Source organism: Onychomys torridus, chromosome 19, assembly GCF_903995425.1.
Source record: "Onychomys torridus chromosome 19, mOncTor1.1, whole genome shotgun sequence".
Classification (NCBI taxonomy): Eukaryota; Metazoa; Chordata; class Mammalia; order Rodentia; family Cricetidae; genus Onychomys; species Onychomys torridus.
Genome location: NC_050461.1, coordinates 669,550 through 691,018, shown reverse-complemented (window position 1 = coordinate 691,018; position 21,469 = coordinate 669,550). Strand labels below are relative to the sequence as shown.

Sequence of the window (21,469 nt, the reverse complement as noted above, 5' to 3'; positions counted from 1 at the left end):
GGGGATCCAATGCCCTCTACTGGTCTCTGTGGGCACTCAAGTGGCATTCACACAAAGAGCACACACACAAAACAACAACAATAAAAACCCAAACAACAACAATCCCCCCCCCCCAAAAAAAAAACTCCCCAGAAAGACAAGTTTGTGATCACATTGCTTCTCTAGTAAATTCTTCCAAACATTTATAGAAGAATTATAGGTGGCTCTTTTCAAAGTTCTCTAAAAAAATTGAAGACAAGTTCTCAAACTAATTTAAGGCCAGATTCTTACCTATACTATGCCCAGAAAAGGACACCCCAAGAAGAGAAGATAGTATTGTGAACAAAGAAGCAGGCTTTTCAGCTCTCCTATCAGACTAAGTTGATAAGCATATTAAAAGAATCAGACATGAACAGATGGGACAAATCAGTGAATTTGATACACCACAGTGGAGTTTAGAATTTATATGATTATCAAACTAAAGGCAAGAGATGATTTGACAAAATTCAGCATGATTTAATAAAAAACTATAAAATTGGTTATGGAACACATGTGCCTCAATATAATGAAGGTAACAAACTTGATAAAACCATAGCTAACACAGTGAAAAGCTGAAAGCTTTTCTTGGATATAATCAAAGTGCATGTGTGAAAGTATCATAATGAAACCCAATATTTTGTGCAATTAATACATATAAATAAAGAAGTAAAAATAGAAGACATAAACAGAGAAAATTTATGTGCTGATCTGCAAAAATCCTGAAATCACTAGAGCAAGATTGGGCATCACACTGAGAAAGAAGAGCAAGCTGGAGGCATCATACTTTCTGATTTCAAATTATATTACAAAGCTCCAGTAATCAAAACATTGTGTCAGCATAAGACAGAGCCTAGAAATAAATTCCTGCCTACCTGATCAACTAATATTTGACTAGTATGCAAGAGTGAACAAACAGTGTTTGGAAAACTGGATTTGGATATTCAATTTTTGATTTGGATTTTAAACAATGCATTTGATCTGTCTTCTACCAAATACAAGAATATCTTGATACTGACTTAAATGAAAGACCAGAGACTATAAAGTTTGTAGGGGAAGTGATAGGAAATGTTGAAGATGTGATGCAAGGCAAAGTACCTTGTGTGTCTCCAGAAGAATGCAAATTAATGAAGCTATTCTAGAAGATAGCACAGGAGTTCCTAAAAAAAATAAATAAATAAATAAAAAAATAAAACTGGAGCCACCACATCATCCAGCAAACCCATTTCCTGGTATCTAAGTATGGAAAAGTAAATCATTGTATCAACTATAATGAAGCATTATTTACAATAGTGAAGAAATGGAATTGACCTGTGTCTACTGATAAATGAATGGTTCAAAAAATTATATGTAATCCATTATCATGTAATGTAAAAAGAAGGAAATCTTTCCACTTGTGAAATACGGCAGTTAATGGAAAATACTGTATGTTTTCACTTGTTATTTCTTTTCATGAAGTAAGAAATATGATACATTTTGTAGTGTGCAGAAGTTATTAATATGTTTACCAACATATCAGCATAAATTGATTGTGGATGACATGTCACAGAACACAGCCAAGAGTAGCTTGGGCAGTGCTCCCTTTGTCTAAACCCAAAATAAAGCAGAGAAAACCAAACAAAGCTGCAGTGAGGAGCTGGGGCAGGTGGCACTGCCTGTATACATCTGAACCCAACTGATCTGCCACCTACATGTGGAAGATCGGAGAGTGAGTACACAGTGCTATTGGGCTGTCAATGCCCTTTACCTCCTTAATTATCATTCAAATTAAGCTAGTCGTTCTGGAAACCAAGGATTTACTCATTAGGCTAGAGCTACTTCACATGCCCAGAGCAAATTAGTATATGAGATCATCAGTTTCTATGATTTAAAGATTGTAAACATTTATTCCATGTTTATTCCTACCTGTTTAAAATTCTCTGTGCAGTAGAAATGCTTATGTAAGTTCATAGGAACTCTCCTTTGAATTTGCAAAAGGAATGGATTGTGGATGTCATGTTTAGGAACAGCTCTGTCCACATGGAACCTGATGGAAGATGCTTTATAGAATGATACTAGAGGAAACTTAGCCCCTGTTCTGGCATGCTGACTCATTTCCAGATGTATGTCAGTTTGACAGCTGATGAGTTGTCTATTATGATGGTTGCTTTTCTGTGAGAAAAATGAGTAAAAGAAACCCAGGAACAGTTTTTGTCTATAGGAATATATTAAGAGAAGTGGTGAGTGTGAGTATGTGTTTTGGCATCTGTAGGTACTCATACTTTATCTTTTTTTTGTTTGTTTCTTTTGTCCTATTCTGGTTTCTTTGTTTTTATTTTATTTCTTTCTAGACACCTGTTTGTTTCCTAATGAGAGAGGGGTGGGTGGGGAGGTAGGGAGGATCTGGGTGAGATGAGACTGTAATCAGAATATGTTGTGTGAAAAAAAATTATTATTATTATTATTATTATTATTATTATTATTATTATTATTATTTTGAGCTGAGGATCGAACCCAGGGCCTTGTGCTTGCTAGGCAAGGTCTCTACCACTGAGCTAAATCCCCAACCTGAAAAGAATTATTTTTAATCAAAAAGAGTTCTGTGATATTTCAAACTGTAGTTATAAAAATTTGCCATTCCTATTTCATGAGCTGTATCACAGAATTTCAGGTATGAAAGACTTACTGCCAGAATAGTTTGAACATAACTAAAATGTGAATTGAAGCTTTTAAAAAATTATAATAAATTCAGAGAAAATAATTCCATTATCTATCCTATTTTGGTAAGTCCAAAATGTATCTGATTCACTTTCTATCCTAACTTATATTACTAATAGAACTATCTTATAACATCTTTAAATTTTTAAAAAAGTTTTTATTAGTATATTTTATTAGCATATAAAATTTTAGGTTTCATTATGGCAATTTTATTTTTTTATTTTTCTTTGTTAAGAAATTTTCTACTCACTTTACATACTATCCACAGATTCCCTCCTCCTCCCACCCCCCAGCCCTCTTTCCTAAGCCACCCCGCATCCCTACATCCCCCAAATCAAGGTCTCCCATGGGGAGTCAGTACGGCCCAGCAGTATTTAGTGCTTGTATATATGGTGTATAGTTGTTGTACTTTTGTATATAGTTTTTCTTATATTAGTTATAACTTTTTTCCTTTTTTCTTTTATTAAAATAGAAAGGGGGAATATGGTGATATTTTCTTTGTACTGAAATGTGATTTTTTTTTTGTATGTTAATAAATAAAATTGCCTGGGGTCAGTGCCATAGCAGAAGCCGGGTGGTGGTGGCACACACCTTTAATCCTGATCTCATGACAAGCAGATCTCTGTGTGTTCAAGGATATAGCCAGCATGGAGACACAAGCTTTAAATCTCAATACCAACCATAGAGACCTAGAGTTCTGTATAGACAGGCAGCAATGAGGAGGTCATGTGGTTGGATTTACAACCAATAAGAGGGCAGAACAGCAGAAAGTCAATAAAAAGACAGACACACAGGAAGTAGGCCCTTTCTGAGGGGAAGGATAGCAGTGGTGTTAGTATCAGCTCTTAGCTACTGCTCTGACCTTTTGGGCTTTTAACTCTGCAAAAAAAAAAATTATCCAAAAAATTATAATAAATAACAGATTATATTATAAAGGGATCAAATAATTAAATAAATAATAACTGAAAGTATTCTTAGCCCATTCTTAAATATTGATTTTGTGAAGTTGATAGTTGTACTATTCTCTAAAATATGGAACAATAACCCAAACATTTAGTTTATAATACTTGAATTTTATTTTAATATTTGCTTTCCAATCACTTGTAATGTAAGTGGGATTATTTACTTTCAAATTCAAGACTAATACCCCTTTTTCTTTAAACTATTTTCTCTGAACTGGTGATACACATCTGAGTGGCAGAATGCTTCTCCTAGCATGAGCAAGGATGTGGATTCCATACCTAGGATCATATACCAGAAAAGGAGGGAGAGAGAGAGGAAGGATGATTTTAAAAACTCTTTGGAACCATAGGATAAGCTAAATAATTTCTCAGAGTGTTCTTTTCCAATGCTAAATATTAGTGACATTCATACAGCAATCGCAGTACACTTGGCCTTTCTTAGTGTGTAATTTTATGCAGAATTCTTGCTGTTAATTCTTACTACAATAATTTATAGTTAAAGCAGTGGCAGCTAGCTTTCTCTAGAAGGAGATGAGGAGTGCAGAAAGTGATGTGCACTTAGTATTCTTCTCCAGTTGCAGTTAAGTTTTCAGAGCCCTAAATTCTTTCAAGTTAGAAAAGAACTCTATTATTTGTCTATTGCTCAGTTATGTGATCATGGGCACGTGAGTTCAGTCGTCCTCAAATTAGTACCTTGTGTTGTTTTCATTTTAAAAACTGTTTTTTGATTCTGCCATTAATTTGTTCACCCCTGGGAAAACCTCTGTCCATTTCCAATGTGTAGCCACAGGGTTTCCTAAGAGTAAATAGGGCTCCTGGCTGAGGGGAGCATCCCAAGCAGTGGGCTTAATCTAGTGGACATGCTTTAGCACTTTAATCTAACTCTTTCACCATCTGTTCTTCCCATACAGTGAATGAAAAAAAAAAGAACATATTTTATGTTTCAGGGTTACATTAGCAAAAGTAAGATAAAAGTGATTTAAAAGCATGCATATGTTCGCAGTATAATACAGTCTTGCATCTGTGATGTTTTTTCTCATGGTTCAGACACAAATCAAGAGGAAAGCTGCTCAAGCTTGATAGAGTGAAAGTTTTTCATGGAAAACAGGACTTCACCATCAGAGGGTCTCTTAATACATTTTACAGCTAAAAATGATAAAACTGCAATGAGCTGCCAGAATAAAAATAGATAACTGTTACTGCTATTGCTGGAACATCTGGCATTTTCCCCGAGTTAGATTGTTGCTGCCACATCCAGGCGAATGCAGAACACCTGTCTGGAACATGCTGTTGAGGCAGACTGCAGTCTAGCACTGTTAGTACAAAAGGGAGAGTCTACGGGTATAACTGTGTGAGAAGACTGCTTTAGAGACTGTAGGACACTACCCACGGAGTGTGAAGGTGGCTTACTAGGTTGTCCCAGTTGGAAATAGTCCCCTCTGTATAAACATTAGAGGCAGGACTTTGTTACTTTTTTCTTTTTTAATTTGCATATATCTAAGCCTAAGTGGGGTAGTGGAAAGATAGAGTGTTGTGGAATTGCCCCTTCCCTCTTAAGCTTCATATCACGTCACTTTGGGCACGTTTATTATTTTTCAAACCATATTTTCTATGACTGTAAATAGGTTAATAATATTAACCTTTATGATGTTAACATCTAATAAAACTGTGTCTGTGGAATCTTAACGAAGTGCTGGACAGATACCAACTGTTTCCTAAGGTTAACTTTTGTATAGCATCAGTTAACACATGTGAATCAGAGTACATAAATCTAAATAAGTCAAAGTGTGTCTACCTATTGCAGCAATTCCAAGTATTGAAGGGGAAACTCATATTTTTCTTCTTTCAACTCCTTTTTAATCCCTATTTGAGTGATTATTGTTTTAGTCCATACTAAAGCTAATGTCTGTGCATCATTGTATCTAAACGAACGTGAACACTTTGAAAAGGGGAGTGTTACTCAATTTTTCTTATCAGCTGCCAGGCTGCATTGTAAATAGTTTACACTGGATACACACAAGACTTAACTGATGGCTGAAACCTTTAACCTTGTAAGAACAGTTTCTTCTAGAAGGAATGATTCTTTCATGAGCAGAATCCCAAAGGGGAGCTTGTAGTGGCATGTGGTTTCCTGTTTTAAGAGAACAAGGGCATACTTCATCTGATTTGTTTTAAAATGTGAAAACATGAATGCTTTAATTTTTGAAAATTAAAATAAAAAGTTGGGTTAATTAAGGTGTAGTGTACCTAGACTGACAACATGTTTTCTAAGAATGAAAATAGAAATTCCAGTAAAATTAACCCAAAATTAATTCTCAGTGAACTTTGATAGATGTAAACTAATTAAAATACAAAATTCAATCATTTAGTTTGTCAGATTTATGTTATAGAAGGACATAGTACAACTTTTTAAAGAAGAGCATATAGATACCCAGCAGCTCATATATCATATCTTTACTTGATAGTATAGATGCCAAGAATGCTGTGGGGATCCATCAACAAGCTAGTATGTGACTCCATGGATGATTCTCTGTCCTTGCTGTGTTAGTCACTGTTCTGCTGTGAAGACACACCATGACCAAGGCAACTCTTATAAAAGAAAACATTTAATTGGGGGCTGGCTTACAGTTTCAAAGGCTAAGTCCATTATCATCATGGCAGGGAACATGACAGGACACAGGCAGGCATGGTGCTGGAGAAACATAAGGATATAAGGAGCTTTATATCCTTAGCTATAGGCATCAGGCAGAGAGTGGAGGGGAGAGAGAGAGAGAGAGAGAGAGAGAGAGAGAGAGAGAGAGAGAGAGAGAGACTCTGACTGGGTGGGCTTTTGAAACCTCAAAACCCAACAAAGCCACTGCCACTCCAGCAAGGCCACACCTCCTAATCCTACCCTGACAGCTCATCAACTGGGGACTAAGCATATAAACATATGAGCCTGTGGGAGCCAATCTCATTGAAACGACTCCACCTGCTATTCCCTTCTATAGCATTGGTATGTGTCTTAAATATTTATTTTGAAATTATTAAATATTTAAAGAAAACCTACAGTGTTATTGCAGTATATCCACCCACACTAAGTTTACATTCCCAGTGCTTAATTGTCTCCTCAAGTTTGCTCTATCATGATTTCTCTCTCATTTATTCTCTTCTGTCATTATTTTTTTTTTCTGGACCATTTGGGAGTAGATACATACATGATCACATCCTACCTAAATTTTAGTATTTGTGTATTTCATCAAGATATGGATACTTTCTTAGACAACCTCAGCACAGTTATCAGTCTGAGGAAACTCACATTAGTAAAATATTTGGCCTCACATTATAGATGTAAGACAAAGCAGTGCTCTTTGTCACAGTAGCTGCAGTTTTCTTGTAGTACACATTCCCATCCAGGATTTCCGTTGCACATAGTTGTTGCATATTATAGTCTTCTTTAAGTTGAATTACTCCTTGTCTTGGCTACCCTTTTTCCACGTCTCGGTCAGTTTGGGAGAATAAAGCCCAGTTTTATCTATGTTTTGAGTTTGTACTGCATCTCTATGGTTCACTTCAATTACCTGCTACCTCTGGAGTACTCCCATAAGCACTATGAACAGAGTATGTTCATCTAAAGGCCCTGACATCTATCTAAGTTGTTTGGCGATGTTAGTGTTTATCACCTGCTTTCTCTACCAAGTAACCACTTCTTATCTTTTTCAAATGAAAAGCAATGTTTCGCAGTTAGATTATTGAAACCCTAAAACTAGTTTATTCCTCATAAACTCTTCTCTGGATTCCTCTGATCATTTATATTTAAATAACAACTCTTTGTTAGGTTGGTTACAGGGTTTTTTTTGTTTTGTTTTGTTTGTTTGTTTGTTTTGTTTTGTTTTGTTTTTCAAACCCAAACACTCCTTCCACACGTGGCTGATTGGCATGCACTCATTGATGTTTCTGTTATTGTTGTATCTTCTGATACTGCTTTTATTTGCCTTTAAGTTTTCTCTATTTTGCTAGTGGGAATTCCTTAAAGCTGGCTGCTATGTCTTTTTGACACATCTCCATCATTTTTTTTCTTTTTGAGCACTTTCTTTTTTAAAATTTTTATTTATTTATTTATTTATTAGCACTTTCTTACTTTCTGGCTCTCCAAGATATTTCAGACTCCCTTCCTTTCTGCCCTAGTCCTAGAAAGAGTGATTTCTTCAAGGAGTTCTGTTCCTTTTAGAGGAGAATGGTATTTAGAAACAAAAAACATATACTTAGTGTGATTATTCCCTGGATATATCAGTGCTTCTAGGCCATTTCAGCATATAGTGTTGGGAGACAGCTTCCTATTTCCCTTCTTGTTACCCCTTCTCCTTCTCCCTGGTAGAAACCAGTTTGCTTGTTCTTTAGTTGACATATTTTGTGTAAAATTTAGAAGATAAACAGTTTTTACTTCTCATATTTTTGCATGAAAGGTAGCATTATATGTAATATATATGTATATATTAGATTCTTAATTCTGTCTTCCATGTTTTCCTTTGTTAAAAAACAGCTGTCTGCCTCTTCATTGGGCACACATGCTGTTTATTTAACTGATATTTTATGTTTGAACATTTAGATGATTTCTAATGTTTTACAAATACTGTTGCAGTTATAACATTATGTTTGATACACAGCTATGTACTTTAATCTGTTTAGTTTTGTGTTTTAGTCTTCCTCATATTTTAAATGTATTTGTTTTATACTGAGAGTGGTGTGTTGTTTTCACAGTATGAAACACTTCTCTGAGTTTCTTCTCACATCTCTGGTTTCTGCTTCATATGGATAGAACTCATGTGGTAGTTTGAATATAATTAGCTCCCATAAGCTCATAGGGAGTGGCATTATTAGGACATGTGGCCTCGTTGAAGTAGGGGTGGCCTTGTTGGATGAAGTGTGTCAGTGTCCAAAGAGCTTTGAGGTCTCCTAAACTCAAGCTATGCCTAGTTCAGACCACTTCCTGTTGCCTGTCTATCAAGATGTAGGATTCTCAGCTGCTTCTCCAGCACCATGTCTGCCTGCATGCCACCATGTTGATAATGATGAGAAAATGTAGGCCATCTCAATTAAATGTTTTTCCTTTATAAGAGTTGTTATGGTCATGGTGTCTCTTCGTAGCAATAGAAACCCTAACTAAGACAACTGGTATGTTAGATAGTGGGTAATAGTTTCACTTTCTTTATGAGCAATGGCTTTACATCATTTTAATTTCATTTTATGTTTTTAAGCTAATTTCTACATTATTAAGATCCCAGCTCCTGACTTTTTTCTACATTGGCCTTGTTTGTATTGTATCTCTTTACTTTTAGACTTTGAAACACAATCTCTTTTCTACTCTTTGTCTGTAAGAGACATATAAGTGAGGATGCATGTGCCTATATGAAAGTCAGTGGTGTTTGGTGTACTGTTTTGTTACTTTCTTATTCTCTTGTTCTCACTGAAACTGGAGCTAAGCTGATGGGCAACAAGTCCAGTGACCCTGCTGTCTCTTCCCCCAGAGGCCTGGGTAACAGGCATATAGAACCAGGCCCAGCTTTTATATAGGTTCTGATGGTTTGAATTCAGATTCTCACATTTGTACAAGAGGCATTATTTCCCAGCACCTGAAATATTGTCTATTATCATGATAGATTGATATTTTGTTCTGTGAATCAATTTAAAAATTTTGTTTCTTCTTTTTTATAATTTAAGCTGATTTATACTTATTGTCTTCACTGATATATTTTTCTCAACACTGTCATATTATTTTACATTATGGTTATTGAATGCCCTGTGGTATATTTATTTATATTTTACTGATTTATTTTATTGATACTTTAATTAAAATTTAATTTTGATACAAATATAAGTTCATATGAAATTGAAGCATGTAACTGATAAAATTAGCAGAATTATCACACATACTTATAACTGTGGTGATATATTGTACACCCTAATAAACTTGCCTGAGGATCAGATGACAGAGCCAGCCACTAGATTAGACATAGAGGTCAGGCAGTGGTGGCACATACCTTTAATCCTATTACTCAGATCCATCTGGATCTCTGTGAGTTTACGGCCACACTGGGCTACAAGAGATTCATCCAGTATAGGAGAGAAACAGAGACCAGGCAGTGGTGGCACACACCTTTAATCCCAGTACTTGAAATCTCATTTCTTTGCTTGGGAAGCTCACACACCTTTAATCCCAGGAAGTAATATGGCAGGGCAGATAAAGGTATATAAGGTATGAGGAAACAGGAACCCACTCTCTTTAGGCTGAGGATTTCATAGAGGTAAGAACTAGTGGCTGGCTTTTCTGCTTCAACTTTCACCCTAATATCTTGCTCTGGGTTTTTTATTAAAAGACCATCTAAGATCTGAACAACATATAATGATAAACTCTCATTAAATTGCAGTATATTATCATAACCATGATATTGCATTTACTCCACAAGGATCTTAGAAGTTTCCATTTAATAGTCATAGCTATTTTTCTTCTGTACCTGGTTTTGTTCTTGAACCCTAACAAGCACCTATAGACTTCTATACCTATTTTTAATCATGTCATCAATAATGTTATGCTGCTGTATCTATTGTCTCAGACCTATAACCTTAGATGTTCAGGAAGCTGAAACAGAAGAGTTGTAAGGTCAGGACCTACCTAGTCTAGAAAGTGAGCTCAAGACCAAACCAGGCAACATGATGAGAACTTGTATTTTTTTTTTTTTAAAGAGCAATAGAAGGGCTGGAGATATAGCTCCTGGCATGTACACACCCTGGATTCAATCTCCAGTTCTGAGAAAATAAAATAATACCAAAAATGGTATATAGTTGGAATTATACAATCTTCTAAAGTTGGCTCTCTCTGTCCTAAGCATAACTCTTTGGAGATCTATCTATGTTGTTGTATGTACTAATACTTCATTATCTTTTATTGTTGAATAATTTTTCATGGTAGAGATACACTACATTTTATTTAGCTTTCTATAGTCTGAAAGATCACTAGTTTGTTTCTAGTTTTTGACTATTAAATTAGGGCTAGATTATGGATACAGCTCAGTCATAAAATGATTGTCTAGCATTCTAAAAAAAATAAAGAAAAAGAAACAAAGCTGGTATAAGAACTCTAAAGGAAAAACCAAACCATTATATAAATAGGCAAAGGATTTTAATAATAGTTTTTCAAAAAAAGAGATACAGTGACCTATATTTTCATGGAAAGTTTTAAGATCACCAATCTTACAGAAATGCTAATGAAAACCTCAATAGAATACTGCTTCACATATTCATTACAATAACTGCAATCAACACATGAGTGTTCATGTGTACTTGTATATACATATACAAATGCACACAGAGGAGGTAGCAAGTGTTGAGTGTACAGAGATGTTAGTACTTTTGGGTTGTAGTGTTGGCAGGAATGCGTAATGTCTGTGGCTGCTTTGGAAATTTAGTATGACAATTTCTTGAAAAGTGAGAAGTAGAATTTTCATATAATCCAGTAGTTCCACTTTTGTTCTACCCCCCCAATTAAAGTGAGGTCTATATAGGAGTTATTGGACCCTAATCAGAGATCTCTGTATACGTATGTTTATTATAACAGCTTACCAAAATATGGGAACTAGTCAAGCCCTCAGTAAAGGAATGGATTGGTAAAATATATCATATAAGCAATCAACCATTATACAGCTTTAAGATGTGAGGTAATCTACATTATGGATAAACCTGAGGGCATAAAGTCAAATAAGCCAGTTAGAAAAATACATGTTTGAGATACCTATAACTGTCACATTCATAAAGGTAGAAAAAGTAGAATGGCAGTTGCCAAGGGCTGGTGGAAAGAAAGGATGGCTGATTTATCACTTAGTGGCTAAGGAGGCAAGCTTTCCAGGATGGAGAGTCCAGAGATGGACGTTGGTGCTACTGACACAGCATTGTGAAAACTCATCTAAAGTAGTCACCGAAAATTTGGTAATATGGTAAGTTCTATTCATTTAAAAATACTTTTAAATAGAAGAGAATGATGAGAGAGAGTTTGGAAATTAGGATGGAGTCACTGGTGTGGACTGTAGATGTTCATGTGCAGGCTTTCATATGAATATAGTTTTCATATTGTGGTGGAGGGGAATGCCCAGACTGCATATGGTAATTGTACATTTAGGTTTTTATAAAGCTTTAAAAACTGTTTTTCAGAGTGGCTATCTCCTTTAACATTCCCATTAGCATTGCGTGTTTGACTTTGTTTCCTTTAATCTTTACCAGCAAATTTTGAAAGTGTTATTTCCATGAGAAGAGAGTACAAGTCAAAAATGGGTTTTGGTCCTCAAGAGATGCAGCAAAGGAAGGAAAGAAGAAAGGGGGGAAATTAAGCCTTCCATAAAGACACAAATAAAACCATAAGACATTAATCTTTCCACCTTCTCCTTCCCAGCATCATCCCTTCAAAACATGATGACAAATGTTAGAGGTCTTAGTGATTTTCTTCTTTCCTTCTTTTGTTTGCTTGTTTTTGAGACAGAGTCTCACCGTGTAGCTCTTGAATTTTCAATACTCCTGCTTCATTCTCCCAAGAGACAGCATTACAGGCCTTTCCCACATGACTTAATGTAATTATCTTCTTTAAATAAATTAAATATAGGGATAGATGTAGAAAGTATGTTTCAACAATAGAGAGGGCACCAAATTAACTTTTGAACATGTAAAATAATACAACTGAAAGAAACATTAGAGAAAACCTCATGTAATGCAATATATCATTTTACAGAAGAGGCTAGAGAAGATGGAGTCAAGGCCAAGGTCACCCTGGAGGTTACAGTAGGAATGAGTGAAGAAATAAGTTTGTCTTCTCTACCAGATGCCCCTTCCATTAAGGAGGCAACTCTGATTTAGCCTTTGGTAGAATACTGCTATCAGGTCCCTATTCTTGTTAAAAGAAATTAAATCATCTGCCCAAGACCTTGTAAATGTAAAGAGATGGAAATGGAAAAGCAGAACTGAGTTAGACCAGAAACTTTCTTCTACAACACTCTCTGTACCCAGAACTTACTGCAGTCATTCTCTATATCCCTTTCTGCCTTTCCCTAAATATTTTACTTGAAATATTTCAAATCACCAATGCAAGTGGTCAGCAACAAATTCATACAAGTAACATTAAATGGAATGAGCAGGTTGTGTTTATATATTTAGGATGTGTGTGTGTGTGTGTGTGTGTGTGTGTGTGTGTGTGCGCATGTGTGTGTGTTTGTAAGAATAATTAAAGAAAAATAGTCCAGAGGCCACAAATCAAGGTGTAGGCGGGAAGGGGAAATGATATAATTATAGTAATCTCAAAAAATAAAAATAGTTCAACAAGTTAAAAAAATATTTCAAATAAAACAATGGGGTTTTAGCATTCACAACAATGTTTATATCGAGTAAGTTTCATTTTAAAATGTAAGTGTGTCGAGGAATGGTAGTGCAAGCCATTAATCCTAGCACTAGGGAGGTAGAGGCAAATGGATCTATGTGAGTTCAAGGCCAGCCTGATTTACACAGTAACTTCTAGGACAATTCAGTATACAGTGAGACTCTATCTCACAAAACAAAACAACAAAACAAAACAAAACAAAACAAAACAAAACATAATAAAACAAAGCAGCACATACACACATAAAAACTAACTTAAACCAGAAGAAGAATAACTATGGATCAAAGCTTTATTTTTGTGTGCTGGTATAAGTTCACACATTTTCCTTAAAAAACAAACATTTATATGTAGACTTCATCTGTAGTGTCAAAGCAGTTTAAGTTCACGGTCTGAGTGATTAGCCACCCTGCTCTGCCTGATTCAATGTCTCAGGGCAGTGTCTTTATTGTTCTGGTTTCCAGGCTATTGGCAAGAGGCTTCCTTCAGATTCTTTTCCAGTGCTATTGAAATATGTACCTCATGTATGCCTGGATTGCCTCCTGTTGGATTTTCTTCATGAGCAATTCATAGACTATTCTCTGCTGTGATATTACTTTTCAATATACACTCAGGGAAAGCCTCTCCCACTCAACAGGGCTCAGAAATCTTGACTGGAGCACTTAAAAAATAGGTCTAGTTTATACTTTTATAAAAACAAGTGATGCATGGACAACTCCCAGCTTGGAACAGTACAGATAGCTGAGCTTCTCTGAGGCAAGCATTGCTGAAGCAAACACAAATGTAGCATTCAGTCCCCCACTCAGCAAGACTAGGATATGTTAATGTTGCTTTGCTCAAAGAGAACTTGCTGTCTTGTGGAAAGAGGCTGGCATCACTGGGAGAAAAGGCTTGTGGCAGATGGCAGTTGTGATGTAGGAATTAGAACTGGTGGGGCTTTGGTGTCTTCCATCTACAGTCCTGCAAGGAGATTAAGTTGGACTTTTTTCTGTTGTTGTTAATGGAAAATGCTGATAGCTCTTATGTGTATTTGGAAAATAATTGAAATAATAATTTAAGAATGGTCAGGAGAAGAATTTTGAACTTGGAATTTGCATTTAGGTTTGTCCTGAGTGTTACACCTATTAACATAGTTTTTAGTTGCTTGACAAGAATAGGTGCCTTATCTCTCTTCCCGAGCACCCTGGTTAGAGTTGCCTACTTGCATTCAAGTGGGAAGAGTCAAGCTCAGGGTAGGCCTGGTAGAAGGTGGAGAATTTGTTTTGTCCTGTGAAAGGCCCACCCAGCACATGTGATTTGTTTAACCAACTAGTGACAAAGGTAGTAGAGCCCAGATCTCTCACCTATCATGTAGTGGGTAGGCTAAGAGAGAAAATGCGTCATGAACTTGCTTTCAACATTGATTTGTGTTTTCTCTTATCTCTTTCTATTCTTCTTTTGTGTGTGTGTGTGTGTGTGTGTGTGTGTGTGTGTGTGTGTGTGTGCACGTGTGTTCAGGTTTCTGTGCAGGTATACATGTAGAGTAAGGGGGCAGGCTGTTGGGTCGCACATTGCACCTTCCTTGATTGAGACAGAGTTGTGTTTGCTTCTGTGGTGTGTGCTGAGATAACAGATACATATGTCTGCATGTCCAGCTTTACATCAGTTCTGGAGAATCCTAGCTCAGGTCCTCATTCTTATATGACAAGTACTTTATCTACTGAGCCATCTCCCTAGCCATCTCCTTTCTTTCTTGACAGTGTTTGCTTTCAAGTGTAAAACTGTGCGCTGGAGTACAGGTTTTGAGAGCAGATAGACCATGAAGTGTCTGTGGTTCTTTGAAAACCACCATGGAAACATTGGAGTAGTTTATTCACATATTAAACAGAGCAGTTTAACACCTGCATTAGAGTGGCTATAGAGACCACATTATAAATGTAGGTAGACATTAGCACACAGCAAACACATAGCAAGTTTTCAGTAAATTATCATAGAACATAATCTCTCCTATCTAAATGTTTGGTACTAGGGAAGTCCAAATTGGCAGAAATTAATATAATACCATTTTTTTTCCTGTATGAGGTATCCCCCCCACGTTTTCCTTTATTTATTTTTAATTGAAAATAAATTTATTTATTTATTTTCCAGCTGAGGATCGAGCCCAGGGCCTTGTGCTTGCTAGGCAAGTGCTCTACCACTGAGCTAAATCCCCAACCCATTTTTTTTTTTTTTTGACATAGGGTTTCTTTGGTAGCCTTGGCAGTCCTAGAACTCACTCTGCCTCCTAAGTGTTGGAATTAAACGTGTGCACCACCACTGCCTGGCTGAACATAAAAAAATGTTTATACAATGTATTCTGATCATATTTTACTCCTTTCCCAACTCTTCCCAGACTCTGTCTTCCTTCTCAGTCACCCAACTCTGCATCCTTCCTTCCTTCCTTCCTTCCTTCCTTCCTTCCTTCCTTCCTTCCTTCCTTCCTTCCTTTTTTTCTTTCAAAAACAAATGAACAAGAACAAACAAAATAAGAAACACACACACACTGCAAAATGGAAACCAAAATATACAAGCAAAGCAAAAGATTAACAAGATGAAAATAAAGCACTATGAGACAAAAAAAAAAAAGTCTACAAAAATGCCATTGAGTTTGTTTTGTATTGACCAACTACTGAGCAGGGGGGCTATCCTTAAGTGTGATTAATACACCCAGTAAGATTGCATTGGAGAAACTAATCTTTCCTTTGCAATGGATGTCAATTGTACATAGCTTCTTGGTTAGGAGTGGGAACTTGTGTCCTCTTTCTCCTCTCAGTGCTGAGCCCCTGTCTGGCTTGAACATCTGCAGGCCCTACATGTGCTGCCACAGTCTCTGTGAGTTCATAAGTATCTGGAAGATGCTGTTTCCTTTGAGTCACTCATCACTCTTGAAGTCTTACCACTTCCTCATCTGCATAGATACCTGATCCTTGTGGGGAATGGTTTAATAAAGACATCCCATTTAGGATTGAGTGCTCCAAAGTCTCTTACCCTCTATACATTGTCCAGTTCTGTATCTCTGCGCTAGTTTCCATCTACTACAAGAAGCTTCTTTGATGATGGCTGAGTGCAACATTGATCTATGGATATAGCAGAATGCTGTCGGGAATCATTTTCTTATTGTGTTTCTTGCTATGGTTGCAAAATCATAGTTCTTGGTTTTTCCCTTTGGCCGGGCCTATGCAGTTTCAAGTTCTTAACTACTCCATTAGTGTCAGGCTCATGGAATGGGCCTTAAATTCAATCAAAGAGTGGTTGGTTACCCTTACAACTTTTGTAACACTTTTGTACTACTATTGTGCCAGCATATCTTGTATGCAGGTCACTGTTGTATGTTCCAGGAGTTGTGGCTAATGTGGGTAGATGATTACCTTTCTCCTCTGCTAGTATTCAGAGTACCTTCTTGTACCAATTTTAGTGGTTTAGGGGGACTCTGATACTGAGCACATTCCTTGGGATGTTCTGAAACATTTTATATTATTTCTTTTTTAAATTAAAAGTTTTATTGTTGCATGCATGTTTTTGTGCACTTGTGTGTATAGGTGTGATATGCATGTGTGAGTGTGGATGTGCATTAACCATATTGTATGTGTACCACCATGAACATGAGGAGGTCAAAAGGATAACATGTGGGAGTTGTCTTTCTTTTCCTGCTATGAAATTTGGGGACTGAATTCAGTTCTAGGCAGCAAATGATTTTACTCACTGAGCCATCCTGCTGGCTTGAGTTTTACATTTTGTTTCAATACCCAATGATATAGTTTGGAGAAGATGAGCAGCAGAATTCCAAAGAAGATAGATGACCTGTGTTCCTCCCACTAACTGAACTTCAGAAGCCTATCTATGAACAGGGTTTACATGGGGGCAAGACTTTCAAAGTGACATTGCATTTGAGTTAGGGAAGCATTTAGTAGCTACTCTGCAATATACTCACCATGTACCTGGCACAGCTTTCACAGAGTTAATAGTTTGGCCAAATTGTTCAGGGTAGAGAGAGGGCTCATTAGTCAAGAGCTGATATTACTTGCTGACTGAAGTTTAATCTCCAATACCCATATTAGATGGCTAACAACCACCTGTAACTCCAGTTGCAGGGGATTCAAAGCCTCTGGCCTCTGTGAGCACTCACACTCACATCTATATATTAACACCTCCCCATATACAATTAAAAATAAATGATTAAACAAATAGAATTTAACAAAATGATTAAAGCTCAGCACCTTGGTACCTTAAGCTTTAGTTTTTAATCTTGTTTTTCTAAGAAAAAACATGAAAAGCAAACTGATATAAGATACAAAACTTTCTTGGACTCTTATTTAGGGAAGTTCATTTGGGTGGTGGTTAAGAATTTGGCTTTGAGTTTTGGTTTTTTTATTTAGTCCTCCCTGTGGTCTTGGCCAACTATTTTACTCTGTGCCTTACCATCCTTATTCACATCACTGAGGACATTGATATTACTATCTGGGGTAATTCACTCCATTTAGTGCCTAGGACTTTGATGTTTGCTATTATTTTTATCTCTTTCAACAGACAGAAGGATTTTCTGTATGGGTATTAGCTAATTAAATTGTTCAAAGTTAATGGGTACCTTAGTGATACAGTGAGTATTACTTTGACTGCCTCAGGTTTATGTGACCTTCAATAATTGCAGGATGAAGGCTTAAAAATTTTTTTAGTATAATTTATTTATTATTGATATTGTCCCCTTTGGTTTCAGTATTCGGGATTCCACACTGAAAGATCGGAATCTGACCATGACAGCCAGTGGGGTGGAAGTCCCCTGACTGATACTGCCTCCCCACAGCTCCTGGACCCAGAGAGGCCTGTTTCTCAGCACGAAGTGTCATGTGCCTACAGGCAGTTCCCAGATCGCAGCTCTCTCTGCTATGGCTTTGCCCTGGACCATTCCAGGCTGGTGGATGACAGGCACTTTCACACTCAAGCCTGTGAGGGGGGCCGCTGTGAGGCAGGCAGGTACTTCTTAGGAGCACCACCAACTGGGAGAGATCCCTGGTGGGGCTCTCGAGCAGCCTTGCCTCTTACCAAGGTTTCCCCGGAGAGCAGAGAAACCTATGAGAACAGCATGCCGCACATCACCTCTGTCCACAGAATCCATGGTAAGAGCTTGAAGGGTACCAGATCCTCAGCAGGAGACTGTGCACTGGAGAGACTGACCCCAATGGTTTTCTACCTTTGATTTACAGAAACGCACACCAGTGGGATTTTAAGAACTAAGTCCACTCAGCTTAAGTGTATTTATTTTGGTAGTATTAGCATATTTATGACAGATGAGAAAAAAATTTCTCATTTTAAAAACCATGAAGAATAGAAATTAAACATCAGCACTTTATAAATCTGTTGAATTTGTAGCTGTATTTAGGGTTTTCAGTGTCATTCTCCTCAGTATCCTCTCAGCAGCTGTTTATCAGCAAGGGCACTGTTGCTGTGTTGGACAGGGCAGTCTTGGATTAGTGGACTATGGCTTTGTGCGGACATGTGTAACTTCTCTGGGAGTCAAGTCCCAGTACTGCCTTCCATCACCATGACAAGCAAAATACCACCTTTAAAAAGGTGGAGAGGGCAGTGGTGGCGCCCACCTTTAATTCTAGCACTCAGGAGGCAGAGGCAGGCAGATCTCTGTGAGTTTGAGACCAGCCTGGTCTATGGAGTGAGTTCCAGGACAGCTAGGGCTGTTACACAGAAAAATCCTGTCTCAAGCAACAACAACAACAACAACAACAACAACAACAACAACAACAAAAAGGTGGAGAAACCATCTGGATTTTCACCTTGGGATAGTTACACAGCTTTACCAGCCCAGAGAAGTGGACTAGTGTTAAAACTTTGATAATTGGTAATACGTTCTTCAAACTAAATTATTCTGTAAATTACAAAGTAAATTAGTTTGGTAATTACTTTCTTCAAAAAAAAAATTGAGTTAAGAGATTATCCTGATCATTCAAAGTATAGCTCTAGGCAGGTCTTTGATAATTTCCCTATTTTATGAAAAGTCAGTTACATTATGAAGGCCCTGTTAATTTTCTCCCTGCTCTTAGCGTAAGAAATGTACTACATCATGTCCTCATTACAATGTCCCCTGGCAGATACTTCCATGAGCAATTTTAACTTCTTTCCATTGTTGCATTTTATTTTTCTGCTTTTCTTTTGAGTAAACAACCTGTTAAGAACCAAGGAACATTTTGGTAGTCTGGTAATGGAAACCCAGGGCAAAGCACAATTACTTGTCAGATAAAGGTGAGAAGCAAACCTGTATGGCTTAACTTATATGGGCTGGAAGAAAATGTTAGGAATATTTGGTAGTGAAAACCCAGAGCAAAGGGCAATTTCTTGTTTGATAAAGGTGAGAAGCAAAAGTCTGGCTTAAGTTATATGAGTTGGAAGAAAATGTTAGAAATAAAACAAGAGGAAAGGAAGCAACGGCCTGTGTGATATAGGACTCTTCTGCAATATTAAGCAGTTTTCATGGCTCATTTGTTCCTGCCTTTTTTTAGTTTTACCCTTTGTATTTTTCCAGACTGAGAATAATTCAGTTTCTGAAATGTATTTTGAATATATTACTCTTCAGTGTTAGATCTGCCACCTTGTTTGAGAACAAGTTGTTATAAAAATGTCAATATTTATTTATTCAAGACTTTGTTTCAATAATAATAGGAGTTCTGTTTCAGAAATAACCAAAGTTTCTGTCATTACCTCTGAAGCTAATATGCTTACCCTACTGTTGGTAACAAAGTATTTATACTTTTGGTTATGACAGCATATCTCTACAGCTATATCATCTATCCATCCACACACCCATATACAAGCATTTGTATCAACTCCCAATTTTTAAAAAAGCTAACATTAGAGCTTTAGTGCAATATCATTTAAAATAAACCAAGAATTACTAAAAATTTTCAATGACTTTTTAAAAAATATAATAGTTCAGCTTATACAGTTGTCTTCTTTAAGTGCAACTGAAAACATTCTAATAACAAAACCAAATTGTATTCACCTTTCTCATATTATTTGTAGATGTGTATGTCCAATAATATACATACATAGGGAAATATAAATGTACTTTACTGTTTTACTAATTGACATTCACAACTCATGAATAAAGTTTATCTTCTAAGAAGCATTTTATAAATGTTATCTGCAATTGAAACCCATTGATTGCATATGAATCCAACATATGTCTAAATTCTTGTACACATGTCAATATTCTGTCATATAGGCCTGTTTCTATTTCTAATACTGCATTAAAGATGTAAGTTTTTTTTTTTCTAGGAAAGAAATGCACTTGTGTGTGTGTGAACTTTGACAACATCTATCTGCTTTTTTTTTTATGATGTAGGTCGAGGTCACTGGGATGAAGATAGCGTGGTCAGCTCTCCAGACCCTGGGTCAGCCAGTGAATCAGGTGACCGATACCGCACCGAACAGTATCAAAACAGCCCACATGAACCTAGCAAAATTGAAACTCTCATAAGAGCCACGCAGCAGATGATTAAAGAGGAGGAGAACAGATTACAGCTAAGGAAAGCTCCTCCAGACCAACTGGTCTCCATTAATGGAGCTGGGAAAAAACACTCCCTCTGTTTTGCAAACTATCAACAGGCCCCACCAGCAGGGGAAGTCTGCCACAGCTCTGCTCTTGCCAGCACTTCACCATGTGACCATGTCCAGCAGAGAGAGGGAAAGATGCTCAGTCCTCATGACAATGACTATGACAACAGCCCCACTGCACTGTCTCGGATAAGCAGTCCCAGTTCTGATCGCATTACAAAGTCTAGTTTGATCTTGGCTAAAGACTATCTGCATTCAGATATGTCTCCTCATCAGACAACAGGAGAGCATTCTGCCATTTCTCCAAACTGCTTTGGCTCCCACCGGCAGTATTTTGATAAGCATGCCTATACATTAACTGGATATGCTCTGGAGCATTTATATGACAGTGAAACTATTAGAAACTATTCCTTGGGCTGCAATGGCTCACACTTTGATGTAACTTCCCATCTGAGGATGCAGCCAGACTCAGCACAAGGACACAAAGGAACATCTGTTATAATAACCAATGGAAGCTGATGTTTTTCTAAGATATTTTGTTTTTTCAAGGGTCTCTGAAACACATTTATAGCTTAATATCCCATTAGCAGCTATTTGACTATTTCTGGCTATTTGACATGAGTTCCTGTGGGGTGTGTGTGTGTGGAAAAACAATACAAAACAAAAACAGTTCCAACATTCAGGGTTATACACAGATAACTGAGCTAAAATGAATATAGAAATTGCCCACATATTGTAGCAGAACCATAACAGATATATTTAAATTGAAAAATACTAATGCAAATTAAGCATATATGCTACTTGGAAGGGCTGATGAATG

At 36.9% G+C, this 21,469-nt stretch overlaps 1 protein-coding gene across 1 annotated transcript in view; it reads left to right on the top strand.

Annotated features, from left to right (window-relative positions):
- The window catches only part of Sim1 (SIM bHLH transcription factor 1), a 71,292-nt gene extending 50,124 nt beyond the window's left edge, over positions 1-21,168 (top strand). The window contains exons 10-11 of the mRNA XM_036169356.1: positions 17,801-18,200; positions 20,438-21,168. Of these exons, the coding sequence (XP_036025249.1) occupies positions 17,801-18,200; positions 20,438-21,168 (1,131 nt within the window). The remainder of the gene's footprint in view (positions 1-17,800; positions 18,201-20,437) is intronic.
- Positions 21,169-21,469: the final 301 nt, after the last annotated feature.